Source organism: Gallinula chloropus, assembly GCF_964237585.1.
Source record: "Gallinula chloropus genome assembly, chromosome: 26".
NCBI lineage: Eukaryota > Metazoa > Chordata > Aves > Gruiformes > Rallidae > Gallinula > Gallinula chloropus.
The window spans coordinates 195,771-215,384 of record NC_140111.1 but is presented as its reverse complement, the minus strand read 5'-3'; the positions used below and the strand labels follow the sequence as shown (position 1 = coordinate 215,384).

Below are 19,614 nucleotides of genomic sequence, written 5' to 3'. Positions count from 1 at the left end.
GAGTTATACCCAGGAACAGAAGACAAAAAGACATACACTATATTCTCCAGCAGTGGGAATATTTCAAACTGAGCGTTCTCATTAATGGCTAGGGATAGGGAAGAAGTCAGTACGTACACGAGCATAACATCTGAAACAAACCCCAACAAGGCAACACAAGGGAATCTCACTCCATGACTCCAGACGCAGATTTCACCTTTGTGGCTAGCAAGCAACTATCCTGGTTCTGAAAAGTTAGCACAGACTTACCTGTGGAATTGCTACATAACTGTTCTCCGAAATTTCAGGCTTTCTTGGAAGCTAACACCATAAAGTAAGAGACAAATGCAGTGGACTGTTGCTTCTCTACATATGCCCAGTATGGGAAAGATGGAAAAACACACCTGCCAGCACTGCAAATCAAGCAAGATGAGCCTAAATCCCAAAAGACAAAAGAAGAGGCCTGGGCAGGTCACCTCACTTCTGCCTTCACTTTGCTTATGCTTCCTGACAGCCTGCAAGAAGCACACGTGACAAGAGCTTTTGAAGGCAAGGAAAAGGCTGTGCGTGGAAAGCCTGGGCTGCGCTCACTCAAGCGGCAGAGTCTCGTTATGCCTGTTACAGCACTTTGCCAAGCACACGTGCGCTGTGTCACTGGCGCAATAGTGCTTCAGGATATACGCTCTCACACGTGACTTCATCACAACCCACCTCGCTGCAGAGCACTGGGAGGGTTCTACCACTGTCTGAAAACACTAAGGAAACCTTGCTCACACTGACTTCTTTTGGCATTGCCAGGAGTGATTCAAACTGGAAATCACTGAAGATTTTCTTTTTAACCCTATCAGCTCAACACATTTTGAAGAGAAAACCAAGAACACATGCACTCAAGCATTTTCCTGGATTATTTTTCCTTGAGTGTAGGCTGTATCTAGACCACTAGAGAACACCAGGAAGCTGAGCACTAGCAGAAAGCACAGTCACAGAAGGTGTTACCCTTTCCAAAGAAGATGGGCCCTGTGGGCATGCTAAGCAGAAGAGAGAATAAAAACATTTTTCTCACTTCAGAAGGGACTACAACTTCAAGCACTGGTGTTGTGACAGCAAAAATTGAAATCTGAAAGTTGTCTCTGGCAGGTTCTCAACGTCACACAAGACTTCTCCACGGATTAGCAAGACACAAGGAACTTCATAGACAAACATTTTAACAATACAGACAAAAACGTGACCCTAGTGACACAACAGAGCTCAGAGACTTAAGCTAGTTAAACATCCCCAGAGGCAGAGTTGCCGTTCTTCACACACAAAGAACTTCTACCACCTGCTGGGGAAATGGAGAATAAACTTCCCCCAGCAAAAAAAGATCATCTCTGATATAAGCTGGTGTGAGAAAATGACTGACATAAACCTGATTGTTTAAAAATCACTCAATGGAAGGGTCAGTCACAGTGAAATAAGAGACTAAAATCAAAAGAAGATTAAAAGATGAAATAAGCAAGATGCATTGCAGATAAAGTTGAACATCCTTTCAAAGCAACAGAGAAAGATGACTCAGCTGAAAGTAAATGTTGCCATAAAGCCACAAGAAGAATCTTAACAATTTTCAAGGCACCAAAAAGACAGCAGCACAGTCAAAAGAGCTCCTCATCTTGACTCCAGGTCAGTGAAGCTGCTGAGAAACACTGTCAGGTACATACCATGTTCTACCTTGACAGGACAAACCGTGCTATAGATGTATTCTGCAGAGGCCAGACAGCTTGCAGTTAGATTTTGGATATTTAACAGTAAGCAGCATGGATGCACCCATGACCCAGGTCCTGAACAGAGGCATTCATAACTGTCACCCGGGTTTTCTTTCACTTCACTTAGAAAAAGAGGAAGAACATTCAGGATATAACAGAACCAAAACAGACAAAGCTAAGGTGTTCCTCTCCTGAGCACATCTGCACACAGCTGAAGAACTGCCCACAGCATTGACACAGAAAAGCCTCAGTAACAGATCAGGAAAACTCCAAAAGCAGCAACTGAAAAGCACCCTTCACAACATAAGGAACAAAGTTCAGTGTGATTTGCTTCAACCAGTAGTTACAGAGCAGAGTTGGGACTCCTGGCTCTTTTTACTGGGAACATTATGTCTACTACAAGTGGCATCCTCTGGTATGGAAGACAAGCAAGCTGCATCAAGCTTCAATCTCATATCCAAGAGATGTAGCATCTAGTTAGCTATACCTGTGACTGTTTGTGCTGGATGGAAATCTGTTTTTGAGAAGTGCAGGAATGCTCAGTGTTCCCTGATCCGGTAGAAGATGGGCTGCCTTGCTGAGCCTGCAAAAGAAAGTTAGTGCATTGTTATGTGCTCCTCAGCATGATTGCTAGTGCCCATGCAGATACACTTATCTTTACATGGGAGGTGCAGCCTGGCCTGGGCACCACACTTTCATATTAAGGTTTAAGAATGCTCTAGAGATTCAGTTCATTATAACAAGAGAGTCAGTTTCTTTCAAGAAGCCTAGTCCAACCTGCTAAAAGACAAAGCTTTTAAAAGCCTGATATAATTCATGTCATCTGAGATTAAGTGAGGCCAAAACAAACACTTCTCACAGCAAGTCTATACTTCACTCTCTTGCATCTCTCAGATGCCATTATTTTGATCTACACAAGATTGAGTCGCTAACATTTCATTAAACAAGCAAAGCCTGGGACCTGGAACTCTTCATAAGGAAGACGACTTACCAGAAGATGGTAGACTTGGTCATCGATAAACCAGGCTGTGCTTGAACCACTGTCTTTGAGCAGAAAAGCTTCAAATTCCCCATCCCTTAACTAGAAACATCCCCTGGGATGCAAATCTTTTCAGAGCTGCTCACCGAGACAAAAGTAAAACAGAGGCCACCTCCTCTCTGTGCCAGCTGCTCATTCTCTAGCCGCTGTTTCGCCAGCATCACCGACATCAGCGTTGGCAGAGCAGAGTGTTCCTCCTGCGGTTCCTTTGCTGTGCTGCCGTCTACCCCATACAGCGGCTGCTCCACTCGCCGCTGTAACACAGTCAAAAAAAAATACAATCAACGTTTTTTGTTTGTTTGTTTTTTAAAAATGCAATTCTCTGACTCTGCCAAAACTGTTGTCAGCGAAGCAGCAGCTCAGGAATGGGCAGGCAGCATGGTGAGGATCTGTTAACTCCAACAGGACTCCTGCAGTGACTATTCCAATGGCAGACATCAAAAAGTAGATGAAGTTAAAAATTTTTAAAAAATTAGCAGATTAACACACAGGACTGAATTCCTTGTCAGTTAACACATGCCCTTCCTTTGCAAATGCTTGGGTTTTAGAGCCAGTGGAGCAGAGTAGGTTCTAGGTCCAAAACCATTACTGCAGCATAATTTCCCTCAATGCATTCGAAATTATACTACTTGAGGTTTTTTTAAGGACTCGTTTTAAAATAACCAAAGTCACGACACATTCATTATTCTGGCAAAGTAAACTGAGTTGGAACTAATAAATAACCAAGTCTAGGACCCAGACATCAGGGTGAGCTCCTTTTATCATTACAGCTGAGACTAACCTCCTGCAAGATAAGCAAATCGCATTGCATCTCTTAAAGGCCAGCTCCTTTCTCCTGCAGGAGACTCATTTTCCAACTGTGACACAGGAACTGGATTCAGTAAGAACAAGCCAGCCCATCACAGCTAAAACTTGGCAGTCTGGGTAATAATCACCTAAGCCCTTCCAACTTGTAACTCTGGAACAGGCATACACCACACAAAGTAAACTGTCAGGTCAGGCTTCAGTTTTTCTTAAAAACCAAAACTGCAACCTGGAGCATATTTTCTGGGTAAAGTTGCAGATGTCAAGAGCGTGCTTTCTTCCCAAAAAGAATGCTTACATATGAGAGTAACCTCGCAAGAGTCTGAAGACCTGCAGATCGTTCATCGGACCAAAGGAGAAGCAGGGCAGTTCAAAGCAGAAAAGAGATATGAAGACAAGGAGTAACATCCTGAAGCCATTACAATTCCTCCACAAGTTCTAACTGCAGCAAATTTCCCATACAATATAGATTAACTCAGATGTCTAGAGGAGGTTTGTCTCATTGTGAAAGACATTTTACCTCTCTTCTCCCTTCCTAGACTGTACTGACATCTGTAATGGGTAAGATACTCCATCTTCTCCAATTTTTACTCGTTCCCCCATTTTTGGAAGCAGTTTAGTTCAAACCACTGAAATCCAGTTTGTAAGAAGAGGACAGATCTTAAAAATACACCTAATAGCTTGCTGTGAATGAGCAAACATTATAGGTTTAGCTGCAAGAGTAAAGCACAGAAGAAATACAAAGTGCACCTGTAAGGAGGCAGACTGGCCTAGCTGAAACTAACTGTAACATGCCTTCATCGCGTGAGAAGTGCTCTGCTCAAGCTTTTACCTGCTGAATACATGCAAGTGTAGAAGAAAACCAAAGGAAGAATCAATATATCCCGTTACAAAAACCTGCAGGGTATCTCATCTGTTGGAATAAAGCATTGTCCCTAATACCTTACACAACTGCAACATTCAGAATCAGTATTTGCTTCCCTTTAAATAAGCGTATCAGTGAATTAATATGACAGGAGAAAGGGCTCTTCAATTAAATATAGTTTAATTTTTGTAAACATCAAAAATATTGCAAAGCCTATCTGACATTCTCCCTTAAAGCAGCATTAAAAGCTTCAAAAAAATCTAGCAACTTATATTAAATTCTGAGCAGAGCGTTCAGCATTGGGATTTAGCTCAGCACACATTCATGTACTGTGCAAAGGTCTCTCCAGAATAATGTAATCAGTAAAGAGTTTGCATTTGGGTTCTGGAATACTAACCTTTCCCATAATGCTCCATGCTTTCCTAACACTCAACAAATGCTGAAAATTTTAAACGAGGGACCCAGGCAACGCTGAGAACAGACACCACAGCCCCAGAATATTGACTTGCTGGTTGAAACGAATTGTTTTAGCTGCTCTGTCCTAAATGGCTTAAAACTACCGGTTATTTCTTCACATTCAGATCTCACAGAAATGCTGTGACAGCAAAATGGAGTTATGTAACAAAACAGTAACACAGATGTGCATGTACACACATTTCTTTGCAGGCTTTTGCTAATGCTCCTTACAAGTCACATGCACATAAACAGAAGTAAAAGGCTTTACCAGTATTATTATGGTATGCCTGTTTTTCAGTATATCCAAAAGGGTTCAATCAAGATGGGAATGTCACTGTACCAGTGCCATACAAACAGACAACACAGTCCCAACTTGATAGGGAAGTTCCTGAGCTACAATCGAATGTAAGATAATACATCAGTTGCACCTTTTATTAAGGACAGACAGCACCTATATGGAACCACACAGCATGCTAAAAACTCTGATCTTGCATACCTTAACTGATTTAAATACCTGACATAAACTGCACTAGGCATTGTTAACAGTGCCCTAGACACCGGACTTTGCTGCCAGAAGCCAGTTTAAAGTTTAAAAACTAGAAGAAGAAAGAAGGAAAATAAAAACTGAATAGAGAATAAGCCAAATCACTCACCAAGAGACCCTTTTTTCCTGTTTGGAACCTTTTATTACCTGTCTGAAGTACGGCCACCACCTTAATCAATGCCATGGCACCAGTTCTGTCCCCAGGAGAATACTCACCGGCAAAGGGTTGGATAGAGAATGCTGCGGTGATGATCTGGCTACAGGTGGCACACTTCTGCCAGGACTGGTTCCTGGACCACTTCCCCCAGCAAACTGGCCAAAGTAACAGATTTGATCATCAGTAATTCCACAGAGATACTACATGTAAGCAAATTTAACAGAGACAGAAGAAACACATTAATATTAAAAATGAAGCCTTACAGGCTTTAGGGACTCATTTACACAAACTGAGGACAAGCCAAGAGGAAAAGCTTTAAGTTTCATGTACTGTTTTCAAAAGCAACAGCAATGAAGTACTTCAGACAGACATTCACAGGTGCATCAAGTACATTTTTATTTTTAACATGCAAAAAAAAATACATGAACCTGCACGTTTTGTTATAGATCAAACTGTTGACTGTACAGAATTAGGGGGGCCATTCCCTGGGAGGAGATGTGCCTAACTGCACACCTCCACTGAGGCACCTCTGCCAGTCACTGTTACACACAGGGTGTGTAAGCAGCTGGTCAGCTAGTCTAGTTGGTACAGGAATTCCTATGTTCCTGCATCAATCCATGTCACTGATCCAACGATGGATCAATAACAGAAGTCACATTACAGACATCCATCTACAGATGTGAATTCAAGCAGATTTCTCAGAAAATGTAAAGATGCTTACCTCAAAATAATCACTAATTTTATGTCCTCTAGGAGTGCCTTTTCCTAAAATGGAAAACAAAGGATGAAAAAAAGAGTTGATATTTTTATGAACATTAAGTCATGACGCCACTCCAAAAAACTACTCCTGCATTTTGATATTCCTTTCCTGCAGAAAGGTGAACCACCTATTGAAACAAAAGCTTTTGCACATCAAAAACCTGCCCCAGGGTTACAGCTCTTGTGCTGTTGTTGGGAGGATTTACAGTTGACAATTCAATTAAGTCTCTATTCCAAACAAGTCAAATCCAATCAAACAGCATTTGCACTTGCTAAAGTACTCGGAAAACACTAAACATCTCCAAATTTCCTTGAAGATAAGGACAGAGCAAAGGGTACTTTTACTCCTCTGCCTTCAGGTAAATTACTGCACATTAGATTTCTCACAAGCACTCCTGTAAGAGTTAGAGAGATAATTAGTGGTGGCTAAATACCAGCTCATTAGAACTTAGCCCTTTTCTTCTATTATAACATTATCAAAGCAGTTCTGTCAACACAATCCTCATTACTTTCTTGTTGAAGAACAGAGAAAATAGAAATCCGCCTCTATGTTTGCTAGAAAATCTGAACTCGGGCTTGAAAACGCCCGGCTTTTCTTACAGACAGCACTGGCTGCTTTATGCTTGAGCACAGCTTGTTCTCCATTTGTTACGCTGAGAACCTGCTCTAACAAGGCAGGAATACGTCTCGAAAAGCAGGAAGAGAGTACAGCCTGTATTTTGAAGTCTGGCTGCTGTGTATGCAGTGACACGGGACCAGAACGCCACTTCAGAGAAGCCACATTAAGCCTTTGGGCAGCCTCCCGTAAAAACGTAGTAGTTTGTGCAAATAAGCTGTAGCTGTGTATTTCCCTGCCAATGAGGATAACAAGGCTCCCAGAAGAGAGCTACACCATCATGGAGTAGTCTATAACAAGCTGCCTGACACACCCTTGAGAAGAGCCATTAGTTTCCTAGGACACTGACTGAAAAACGTGCAGGAATTACCAAGGCTCAGAAACCCTGCAGCAGGGTCAGGGGATGAATTACCTTGACAGGTCTCATATGCTTCAGCTTTCCGTTTTCTATTCCGCTGGTCATTCTGTTTTTTCTCAGGAGTCTGTTAAATAATACTTCAAAATTAACATTTTCTGCAGTTATTCCAAGATTTAAAGAAAATACCAAACCACAGTAATCTGCTCCATATCCCCAGTGGCCATTTCACTTCTCTGGTGCATTTTGTTTCTACCGCTGGTGCTTAAAGAAACAACTGCTCTCAAATAGATACCCCTTTCTGATACATGCACTGCAGAAGGGAGAGAACATGGTTAGGAGTGAGGTTAATTTTATCCCTTTTATTTCAGCTGCAGCAAGCCAGCCTCTACTGCCCAGGTACTTCACTTGGTTAGCAGAACAAGTTCAAACACTTATAAAAACCTGTATAAACCATGTCACGGCGATCACAGTACTGGTACAAGAGGAGTAATGACAAGAGGTTTGAGTGCAGACATGCAAATCTGCAGTCCACTTGCTACTCACAGTCTATCATGATGATTCATCTTGCCTGCTGCTAACACTTCTCCCCAAAGTTCTTTGGAGACAGCTACAAGAGCCATCCTGTCTACCAGTGCAAAACTGCAACCTAACCCAAGACAGAGCTCCCTGAGATGGCTGTCAGGAGAAAGCTGCCACCAACGCAGCAATTCATTTGGACTTAGCCTTCATTAAAGCCAAGGGCTGGCTGCAACTGCCATTTCTGTGAGCAACCTGAGACCTGAGGGGCAGCTCATCAGTGGACAGCGATGTATTTATGCACAGCACAACACAGAGCACAGGTGAGAGGTTTGAAGACTCCAAAGCCATCATGCCTGTAGAAGGCCATCAAGCCTAGACACCTGAGAGCTGAGGAGAGCCTGGCACGGTGCCTTCCCCATCACCAGGGTCACTTATGTGGGTAAACCTGCTGAAAACATTAGGAAGCACTGTGCTAGAAGCAGCTCAATGAGGTTGCTGAAAAGAAAGATAATCTTGTCATTTCCATCACCAATGTAATTTAAAAAACATCTTTTATCTTAAAGGGTCCCAAATAATTTCCTGAGCTATATGCATTACAATCACTGCAGCCACCACTAAACCATAGCCTGGGGGCAGGAAGAAAACCACAGCGTGCAAACAAAAAAAAACAACTCTGGGGGAGGAAAAGCCATGGCCAGAAAGTTTGTGGTAAACCTAAGTTTCATGCTCTTTGGAAACCAAAGTCCAAAGTGCCCTGTTTAAAGATCTCTGCCAAAAGACTTGCACACAGTAAGCACAGAAATCAATCTACTTCCTTTAATAGGATAAAAAGGATAAAGCTGACACAGCCAGAATCTAAACCTGGCTGAGTCCCCAGTGGATGCTGAACATCTACAGTCCCATGTTACCAGCCGGGCAGTCAGTGACATGTTACTGTTTTGGTAGGAGGATGGGGTGGGGGATGCTAAGACAAAGGTTGCTATTGTGTCTGCAAAGCACTTTTGAGAACAGGGGGACTGAAAACTAACTATCTGGAGACTTGGGAGTTCCAGCCCCTGTAGGTGTAAAAGTCAGTGACAGCCTCCACACTGCACAGTGAAGAGCAACGGTTGAACAGTGTTGATGTGACTCTAACACCACAGGCTCCATTACAGCCTCCATGGAACTGTAAGCATATTAATGAGATTCAGTTTAAGTTGTTTTTCCATTCAAGTACTTATGTAACAAAAATTACACACAGCATTATCTGTTACAGACTGAAAAAGCAAGGAATGATAGATTGATTACGTCAGCTTGGTCAGTTTAAATCACCCCACAGGCGTTCATTGAAAATACCAAGTAAAACAAGAATGCTGAGTCTTCCACTATTAACTGTACTTACTCATATGGAGTTTAAGATACTGCACTCTCAACAGGCACCTTGTATCTGTACTGCCATTAATAGTGGGGGGATATGATCCAAAACTTACCTGGTAACTGTGTGTAAAGTTCTTAAAATGTGTAAGAAAACACATTTGAAATTGAGATTTTGCTTTATTAATGTGGAATCTTGAAGTAAAAGTGTAACTCTACAATTAATTTTGCTGCTTTAGCAAGAGTTTTAAAATAGTTAATCCTAAAGCAGTGAGATTAAACAGGGACAAAGCATCAATTTTCACATCCCTACACTTCTACGGAGCAATTCATAAATATGCTCTGCTTCGTACAGACTTCTGCAAATTCACATGTTTGATAGGTAAGGCAAACTTTCCCATTAATGCTCTCTGGCTTTTTATTTGATGGAAGCTGTATACAAAACCAGCAAACAAATCACAATGCAGCTGAAAACAATTTCATACACTGTGCCTTAGGAATGCTGTATTTTTGGGCTTTGATATAATCTGCCCGTTACAGTGGGAAGCTTTGAGGAAGACTGTTGCACAACGTGGCCCAAAGACTGCAGGGTTAAGATTCAGACTAAATACTTGCACTAGCCCCCTTCCACACCCCAAAGAACACTCTCACTCACTCTCTCACAATTCCTTCTGTGTTTTGAGTTTAATCATGCCCACCTCAAACCCGATTATCACGAGGATTTGCGCCCACTTACCTCCAATTCTTTATCACTCAGAGAACCCACGCTGCACAAGCTCTGGTTGGAAGACTCACTATTTAATGGACCCTAGTGAAAGACAAGCAGAGACTGTTAGAAACAACTTCCATACAAGGCAGATATGTCCTATCAAAGATTGCATCTCTGGGCTAACTACACTCCTCTAAGTCACATGGATACAGCAGCAACATGTGTCAAATACCCAGGGAAATGATGGGGCACTGAACTCGAGAAGTGGCTTTGAGCAAGGTGGCAGGCGGACTGCCATTCAGACAGCCTTTGCAGTTTACTGACCCAGCCTTTGCAATCATATTTCTGTATCAATTTATATCCTATTCTATTTATCCACATCCACAAAATAGCCATGGCTGTATTCACAGAAGTCTAAGACAACTGGTTTGAGAAACAGAACTTCTGATCTTTTGAGAGGTAGTAGTCCCAAGCTCGGCCCTTCAGGCAAGCATCTGCTTGGCCCTGAGCTAAGAATTCAGAGGCATCTTCCACCAGGCAAGACAGCTATTACTGTTATCTGATGCTGGCAGTACCACTGATTTTTCTTTAGATGCCTCATTTTAAAATGCTTTTTTTAACACCAAAAAAACAAGTGAAAGTTGTGTTAATGACTGGCACCCATAAGACAATCTTTCTCACTCAGCTATTTTACGGACTCTTGGCTGACCTGCCAACAGAGCAGTCGCTCCTACCAGGCTACAGCACAAAGTCAAGAGGCTGGAATAGATCTACCAAAATAGTATCCAGGTACCTTCAAGCGTCAGCTTGCATCTTTGCAAGTTCTGCTGGATACACATCTCCTTTTTTTTTAATGTATCCAAGCATTTCTGAAAACTATTTTCTAAAATCTGTATCAACACTGGGTTTAAAAGGAAAGAAAAGTGAATCACAAAGTCACTGTGATGTAGCCCAGTGCTCTGACACAAAAGTATCCTCCCACAGATCTAACTTAAGAAATCTAGATGAATTTGATAAAGATATAAAAACAAGATTCACAATTACTGATGGAATGCATTAACAGGAAGAATGACATTATAAAGCCACCTCTCCATTAATAACTTGTGAGCATCTTTTCCCAAAGATTCATTCTATTTTAAACACGCTTATTTTTTGCAGTAACTACTTCCCAGCAATCAATCTCTCCTCAGGGCAAAGCCACTTCTTATATACTTGTATATACTTATAGACTTATCAGAGGAAAAGCCTTAACACCCCAGATAAATCCCACAGCAGATTATTTTGGAGGGTAGCAGTTCTCCCTTCCTCATTTATAAGACAAACACCACTGTCAAATTCAACTGGTGACCCAGCCTAGCTATTACTAACCCTAATTCCCAAGCAGACATCCACAGAAAGTAAAGGTTCACAGCCTAATACAGAAGGTAAATGAATGTTAACTACCAAATTTGCTTCTCCTGAAAGGACATGCTTAATTGCTTCAGTAAAAACCCCCAAAACACATAACAGCTCAAGAAGCTAAACATTTAGGGTTCCCTTTTAAAACCAAATTACTTACAGGAAAATTGTAGATGATATCCTTTAAGCCATACCATTACTTCAACTCATCACACAAACATAGCTCAAGAACAGAAAGATATTTTACCTCACTGGCAATATAAATGCTTAAAATTTAGCTGCCTTTTAACCAAAGAAGCTCCTCACCACCCAAGATAACAGCCCACAGATTTTACAGGTACAACTCTTGGCTATGTGAGGGATTGGTTCCTTGGCCAACAGAACTTAACAGAAGTGCCAACATTAACCTTAGCTATATCCACGTGAAAGCCTCATTGATTAAAAAAAAAGTAGTATCTTACAGTAAGCAGCAGCAGAAAGTTCATCCCATGTAAAAGGCTTGTTTTCAAATTGCACAAATGCTGTCCTCAAATCCCTCACTTTCTCTCCTGAACTCAAACATCATGTTCAAGATGTTAACCTTCTGTGCAAGTGTGAAAGTTTTGGTGCAGGAGCAGCTCAACACAGTAGCATTTGCTTGTCTCAGATGGACAGGCCAGGGTTCTGACATGATGAAGATGAAAGTGAAAACTGTTTCCACATTTGCTTAACTCTCTCTGCCTCCATTTTGCACATGGATCACAAATGACAGGAACAGCTGCCACATTTGAGCTTTTCAGGAACACTGTGGTTGAAAGGTTATGTCTGTAGCTGAGGAAGGGCCAATGTTTCAGCAGTGACCTGCACTCCAGGGTCACCTGGAGAAATAAACCAATGAGACCGTCTATCCTTAGAAACGATCCTAGGGGTTGTTTTCAGAAATACAGGTTTACCCTCTCCAGTACCAAAAATACACTCAGCTCGCATCCGAATGTAAAGTTCTGGGACACAAGCAGCTGGAAAACGCCTAATAGAAGATCCACAATGTTGTTCTTACTTCCAGTTCTACAACTACCCGTACCAACCATCCCGCATGGGAGATGTGCAGCTCTAGCAGTTGGAATCAAACCTGTCTTTTACATCAACAAAAGAGCAGTTCAGTTCTGATCACAGACTCTTGAAGAGGAAAAAACCCCCTATTTTCCTTTTACTTTAAAACTTCCCTGAGAATCTATACCAACAAAACTAAAACTGAACTCAGTGGAGTAGTAGGAAGGGTGAAAGGAACTACCTACCTACTTATGGAACCAGAAAAGAACCGCTTGTCAGATGTCTGTAAGTACCCAGCCCATTCACTGTCATGTGCACTGACACTGTGAATAACTGCAGAATTCTTGGTAAGCAAGTTTTGACCCATTTTCACTGCATCAGCTTTCCTCTGCCTCCATGATCTTCTAGCAGGCCTTCCACCGACCCTTCTCTTAATGCTCAAGGATTAGGCCTGTCTTACAAGGAAGGAGCTGAAGCATCTCTTTCACGTCAAAGATGCAAAGAAGTCTTGTTTTGAGGTACTCTGACTACGGAACACAGATTGTTCAACAGAACATGCTGTACCTGGAACAGTACCGATGTGATACCTAGGCCGTTTAAGGGACATGGCCTAGTTCTTAGCTGTACCTCCCGTAGCTTCACAAGTGAAAAAGCAAGTTTTCCTGATTATCCAGCAGGTACCTACTTTCACACATAAGCTCATGTTATCAACTGCTTATAGCAACAGGTTTAGGCAATGAAATAAAAGAAACCATACGTATCTGAGCATCTCCCCCTCAAGCAACAGTCAGTGAGCGTGTGTATAAAAAACCCCTTCAAATTTCTGTTTTATCATTCCTGACTGTTTATATTTAACTCAGCAACTGACATTGGATAAAGGTTCAGTACTTAATTTAGCATGCCATTATAAGTGGTCATGACACAAAAGGAATTAAAGAAACAAACCTGAATTTCGGGGGAAAAAATACCCCAAACAAGTAAGCCATGGCAAATAATACTAACAGCAGAATATTGCTGGGGAAGCAGTAGTAGGGACTGATAAACATGCAATAGTTTACACAGGAAGAGCTTATAAATTTTGTTCCTGAAGAAGTCATCTGCACTGGCATCTGACTTTTCTAGCATAGACCACTTCGGAATAACACTGCATCTCTCCGATATCACTTACAGCCCACTCATCCACTGTACCCTGTCAGGAGAATCGGAGATGGGGCTCTAGCAAAAATTCAAAATACGTAGGTCATCTGAAATAAGCTAATACCTTCTATAGTGTTTACCCAAATGACAAGCACGGGAACAGCACACACTTCCTCCTCCGCAAGGAATTTCTTTCTGAGATAAGCTGGCACGCTCTTTTCCCTTGTGATTCACCTATCAACTGCTGCTTCTAGGTCCATGACCTACCTATGCACAACAAAACCTCCATGTTGAGAAGTGGATGCAACAGTATCAGGCACTTTCAAGACTCCTACTCAAAGGCAAGAATTTAAAATCTGTCCACTCACACGAGCTGGTTAGTCATTTCTCCCTCTAAAAGAGCCCTGCAAAGGCCACAAATGGCTCAAGTTCCAATAGAAACAAGTTAGGCTGATAATAGCTCCCATCGGATCTTCCACAACAGAGGTAGTCTGACTCAGACCACCTTTACCTATCTCCTGCTCCAGCCTATCTACTGCCTTGCATGACTTGTGCATTTCCTCAGCCTCTCCAAGCTCTCAGAAATTAGCCCTCCGGTCTGTCTGCAACTCTTACATTGGGCAGTCTCCATTTTGTGCTCTCCAACTCCTCATATTGTAGGACAGCTCTAGGAATTCAAGCTGACCAGCCAGAGCTGGCAACGTGGACTTAACAGCAACATGCATTGCAAAACTCTTGCTAACTCAATGGTGGAGACATGCCTCATTACCTCAAGCCAAGGTAACCAGAGTTCTGAATTCTGTAGCAAATCAAGTGATTTCAAAGAGAAGGACGTCAATCCTTAGTTCCACTAGAGGTTAGTGCTGACTCTACACAGGTTTACACCAAAGTGAATCGGTCGAATGGTTTTCCAGTTACTCTGGTCTAGTGCTACTGTGTAAGACAGGCTTAATTAACATATTCTTATCTTATTTCAAGCATTGCTTAAGTATGAGTTACAGCCTGCTTCTTAATTGGCCTTTTAGAAAAGCTGGGTATTACAGCCAATAATGAAATCCCCAAGTCACCCAGGTCTTTTTGCCACAAGAAGTTAATCTACTATCAAATGTTCACAGGTAACCTCCACTGTATCGGATGGGTAAGCAGATTTGCAACAGGATTTGCTTGGCTTCCATTGTGCCTCAAGAGTTTGCTCAGGTTGAAAAAAACCCAGTAGTTTGATTTTATTGATGGCAAACTGGAGAGAGGGGTCACACAATTCATCCCAACCCTCAGTTCAGGGGCAGAAATATAACTGGGCTCTGACAACTATTTCTGGCCTCTAATAGCCAGGTACCACGCTTGAAGTAAGTAATGTTGAACACTGAAACATCCAAACAATTTTTAAGTATCTGGTGTAAAGTCCTAGCACATTCTGTGGCAGATGATAAATTAAATTCTAAGTTTCAAAATTCTGATTAACTAGTTCTTCTGCTGGCATGCGACACCTGCTAAGGACCATCACTACCCAGCATCACTTCCCTCCAAAGATGACATGATTACTTGCAACCACATACTCTCAACTTGGTAACTCTGCTGCTAAAAATGTGGCCAAGTAGACCACACCACTGGTGCTACTGATCTCATCAAGAGTGCTGAAGTACAGAGAGGTGAGACCAAAATAATACAAGTAAATGCTCTTCACTTCTATGAGCAATTCTCTTGTTGGAGGCAGATGTTCTGCAGTGTATCACTCTGCAGGTTATTTTCATATCCCTCTTTATGATACCTCAAAGACGGAGGAAAGGGAGCATGAGCTACCACTGAGACCTACACTTCTTACGCTCTGTCAGTGTCACCAGCATCTACAGGATTCCTACAGCAGGACAGAAGAGGTTACTCACTGTGGATCAGCCTTTTTAATTTAGCTATAATGAAGTGGCACACACAACTTAGTCTGAAGATCTTTTAAACTCACAGAAGATACGTGTGCTGCTGTGATGATCCACCCTGGTTAAGCCTGAGGCAAGTCACGTGCAAACACAAATTCAACCACCACAATTACCTACTCCAATTCTTATCCAGTAAAAGTGTATAAAAACGACACAGATCTGTAAAAGTTAACCTATCCAAAACCTTAAAGCCAGCACCCAGACAGAAGGGAAGCAGATGAGAAACAGAAAAATTAATAATGCTTTCTATAGAAACAAGCTACATTTTGCTTTCTGTATCTACTGACACAAGGAAGATGTCCAAGATGACTAGACAGAACAAAACCTCAGGTGTCTACACTTACATTTCCCCTAGTGAGTAAACATAAATGGGAGCGAAATAAGCAGGAACACTGCTAGGTGTCAGGTAGTCAGGTGTTAATTCAAGGACTTGGTTTGCAAATTTAGGGAAGAATGGCACTTTACTGGATAGTGAGACATCTGAAGCACCACTGCCTTTTCAAAGCTGTCTAGTAACCTGGATGAAGCACAGGAGTGTCACAGTTGCCTAGAAACATTCCTTGATCATAGATTTGATTCCACGTATTGACTCCAAGATTCTAGAGAACTGCTGAGATCACTCACCACAGGCTTGCAATAGAATTTGGAGGCATTTGGGACTGCAAATGACCTCCATCATTGGGTTGTGCCTTCAGCTACCACAGAAGGTGACAACACACAGCTATTTCCAAAACAGCTTAGGATTTCTGTCCTTTATTACCATTACTGGAAAGCTCTTCCAGAATCCCATGACTCTGACGGCTAGAAGCTTTTTTGTAGCTCTAACCCTAAAAATTTTTTCCAGATCAGCATAGTCTTAGTCATTCTCAGAAACAAGTACAGTTGTTCTTCACTTGCAAACATGCAGGGAAATTGGGCTTTAAAGCTCCAGTTGTGCCAAGGATATAAACTGGTACGTTAGTTTTACACAGGTTCAAAATACACCCTGTATTTTTAAATGTTAAAAGAAACCTAACCAAGCACACCAAGTGATACACCCAGTCAGTGGAAGGCAGGAAGCTCAGTTACAACTGCCTGCTGCCCTCACCCAATAGGAGAGCATCTAAGATGACATTTCTTCCTTTTATGCAATAAACAGCAACAGAATACCTTCTATCCCAGGAGGATGTGCCAGTCCCGGTCCCACTAGATGGCACTAACTTACTCTACGTAGCTTTCCTTAAACATTTAATTGGAGAGAGCTAGAAGATCTTAGTTGAATCATACAAATTGTACCACAGCTTTCCCAATATATTCCCTTTAAGACAATGACCTACCAATGCCAGTGCGGAGCATGACGGACGGAGACTTGGGGGGGTAGGGAGGGAATTTGAAGCACCAACCTGGGAGGGAATGTAGTATCTGAGATTAATATTGCAACCACGATTTGCTGCAACATAGCAGAGTCATGCTAATTCACATCAATGGTTGGCTGATCTATTGCAAATTAGCAACTACGCAAGTAAATAAATATATTTTGTTTGAAATAAGTGCAATGCACTGTAACAGTTTAGTGACTAATACAAAGTACAACACTACACTGCACAACAACAGGTAAAAGTAAAACCTGGTAACAGAAGAGCTTTGCACAAAGCTAAGCCTCCAAGAAACATGGCTTTTTTTACCTTGGATATGCTTTGGAAACGAAAATGAGCTTTCAATATTCACCCTACAGAGAAAAGGCATGTACTTTCTGCTCCAAACATACTGAAAACATAATTAAGACTTTCCGGTATCTTTTAAAGGTTATTCCTTTAAAAGAAATAGCTCCTAATGGGTTTTTTCTTGTGAGCATTGCATGTGCTGGCACTGTTTTAAAGAAATGACAGCATCTATGTTTCTAAGTTTTAGCTATTCTAGAAAAGTTGTTCGGCTTTATCTATACTGGTACAGCTAAAGATATCGAAAAGTTATGGGCAAGAGGGAGGAAAGGTGAAAAAGTATACTAAAAAGGTGTAATATAAAAAAATATCTTTCAGGATCCTACATACATTACACAGCATAAACTTTTATGCTAGTAAAAGCCTTAAGATTAAAAAAAGTCTTAAGAAAGGGAGAAAAGATCAAACACCCCTTCAACACCTTCCAGTGTTAAACTTTGTTCCTATGCTACCTTACAGCTGAATGTTTTACTTACACTCCCTTGCAACACTTAACCTTGTTTGAGTCCTGGCTGAAGTAGAGATCAGAAAGTATGAACTCAAATGAAACCCTTTTTCAAGTTCTCATTAGTTTTGAATTTTTCTAAGAAATACAGCAACTTTTGCAAAGTTTCTTCCCTAAATAATTCTCAGAGGTTTCTGAGAATTACCTAGCAAGGATATGTGGTTTTACCATCTACCTTGATGCTGTCTAAAACTCACTGTCTTCCTCAAGAGCAAACTCCTTATTGCTGACCTAGTTTAAGATGAGTTCTGCCACCATCTCACTGCTCAGAGACACTATCAGTTAACACTACCACCAACATCTGGAGAAGGAAGAGCTTAATGCTAGTGTATCAAGCAACCACACAACGTTATAATTCAAGCGCCTCATTCAAGAGCAGCTACTGAACACTTACAAAGTTGTAGGTGAGGACAAAGATGGGATTTTACTAGCAGGTTGTGGATCACAGGTGTAGGAAAGCTTACCTTCAAGTACTTTTTGTGTGTGTTCTATGTGACCAAGTACACAATTTTAGCACCCCTGCACCCATGAAGAACTGAACAAATTCCTGGATATATTAAGTTGGGACACACGTTGTATCAAACACAGTGAACTTGAAACTGTATCTAACAAGTGGCCGAATCAGTTCTAAAATGCAGACTTGGGAGAAAGGAGGAGACAGATGAGATTCCCACTTCCAAAGACAAAGCTGTCTTGGTTTTTTGCGGGTGTACAAGCTGCCTTAAGATGGAGAAGCTCCTAAGAACTCAATTAATGCCCAAAATCTTCTGTATAGCAAAACATCTGCTCATAGAGATCCCATTTTCATTCCTCTTAAACACACTTCAAGCAAATTAGCGGTCGAAACACAACTATCAACACAAATCTACTAGTAAAGCAAAACTATCAAAGGAGAAATTCAAAACCCAAAGTGCAGCGCAGGACGGATAAGTAGCCATGCCTGTGACCAAAGGAACTTACACTCACCTTAGCAACTCCGACCCCAGTGAACCTGGCCTCCAGTAGTTCCTGCCTTCGTGGGTCCAGGCTATGCAATTCTTCCATCATTTCTGCTGCTACAGGAGAACAACACTCAGATTATGCAAGGAAAGGAGAGAGATGGTAATATTCCATGCCACTGACAAGACTCGAAAGTGCCGGTTCTGCAGCACGACCATGTAGAAAGCATTTTCTTGCAAGAGAAGCGCAACATTACCGTGCAATAGCAACATGACTTTGCCACCATATTACTGTATTTAAACCACAACCCTGCTGGAGAGCTTCCTCTTCTGTCTGTTGTACCAGCCATTTCAAGATCTCTAAATCCAAGAAACCAATTATGTCACATTCTCCCACTGGATGCTTTATTAGAAGGAAAGCATGGGACCAGAGTGTTATGACTAAATGCTTCAGAGCTTTTCAGCCATGCTGCATGACTAGGAGAAAAAAAAAAAGAAAAGGAAGATTCTTTATCCCATAATTTATTTTTGGCCAATCCTGGAAATACTGGATCTCCCCAAACTCCAGATTTCACTGCTTTGGTTCTTCCAAGCAGAGAAAAGGATTGTAAGAAGAAAATAATACTCATTTAAACCTTTTACTCTATAAAGCTGCAGATATCTCTAGCATAACGGCTGCTTCTATATGCTGGATGTACCTGGGGTATCCCCTGGCAATCCAACACAACAGATGCTGTTATTTGAAGGGTTAAAATAGAAAGAAACCAGCACAGTTGCATTAAAAGGTTAAAAATCGGGAAATACACAATTTGAATACTGAACTGGGAAAAAATGGGACAAATTTCAATGTTCATTATAACTGTGAATCACATCTTCCCAACCGCACCAATCAAGTTCATTTCCAGAAATGTCTGTTCCAGTTTCATTTTCTGGACTAAGGTAGAAAAAAAAAAAAAAAAAGACACAGAAGATAAAGATTTGCTGTATAAAAAGCATATGCAATGAAGAAAGTTCTTGAAGGGCAGCAAGTGCCCCCTAGAATAGGCAGTATACAATTGTTCCTTTTATTAACTGTC

The 19,614-nt window shown here is 41.5% G+C and overlaps 1 protein-coding gene across 2 annotated transcripts in view; it reads right to left on the bottom strand.

Moving 5' to 3' along the window:
• The window catches only part of TLK2 (tousled like kinase 2), a gene marked incomplete at its 5' end in the record, with an annotated part of 39,060 nt that extends 20,413 nt beyond the window's left edge, over positions 1-18,647 (bottom strand). Inside the window, 8 exons of one of the 2 annotated variants that reach the window (XM_084275565.1) lie at positions 2,209-2,304; positions 2,847-3,014; positions 5,646-5,741; positions 6,308-6,351; positions 7,374-7,443; positions 9,928-9,999; positions 16,712-16,777; positions 18,567-18,647. In XM_084275565.1, the coding sequence (XP_084131691.1) occupies positions 2,209-2,304; positions 2,847-3,014; positions 5,646-5,741; positions 6,308-6,351; positions 7,374-7,443; positions 9,928-9,999; positions 16,712-16,777; positions 18,567-18,647 (693 nt within the window). The remainder of the gene's footprint in view (positions 1-2,208; positions 2,305-2,846; positions 3,015-5,645; positions 5,742-6,307; positions 6,352-7,373; positions 7,444-9,927; positions 10,000-16,711; positions 16,778-18,566) is intronic. The other variant, XM_084275566.1, reaches the window with a different exon arrangement.
• Between the last annotated feature and the right edge of the window lie 967 nt (positions 18,648-19,614).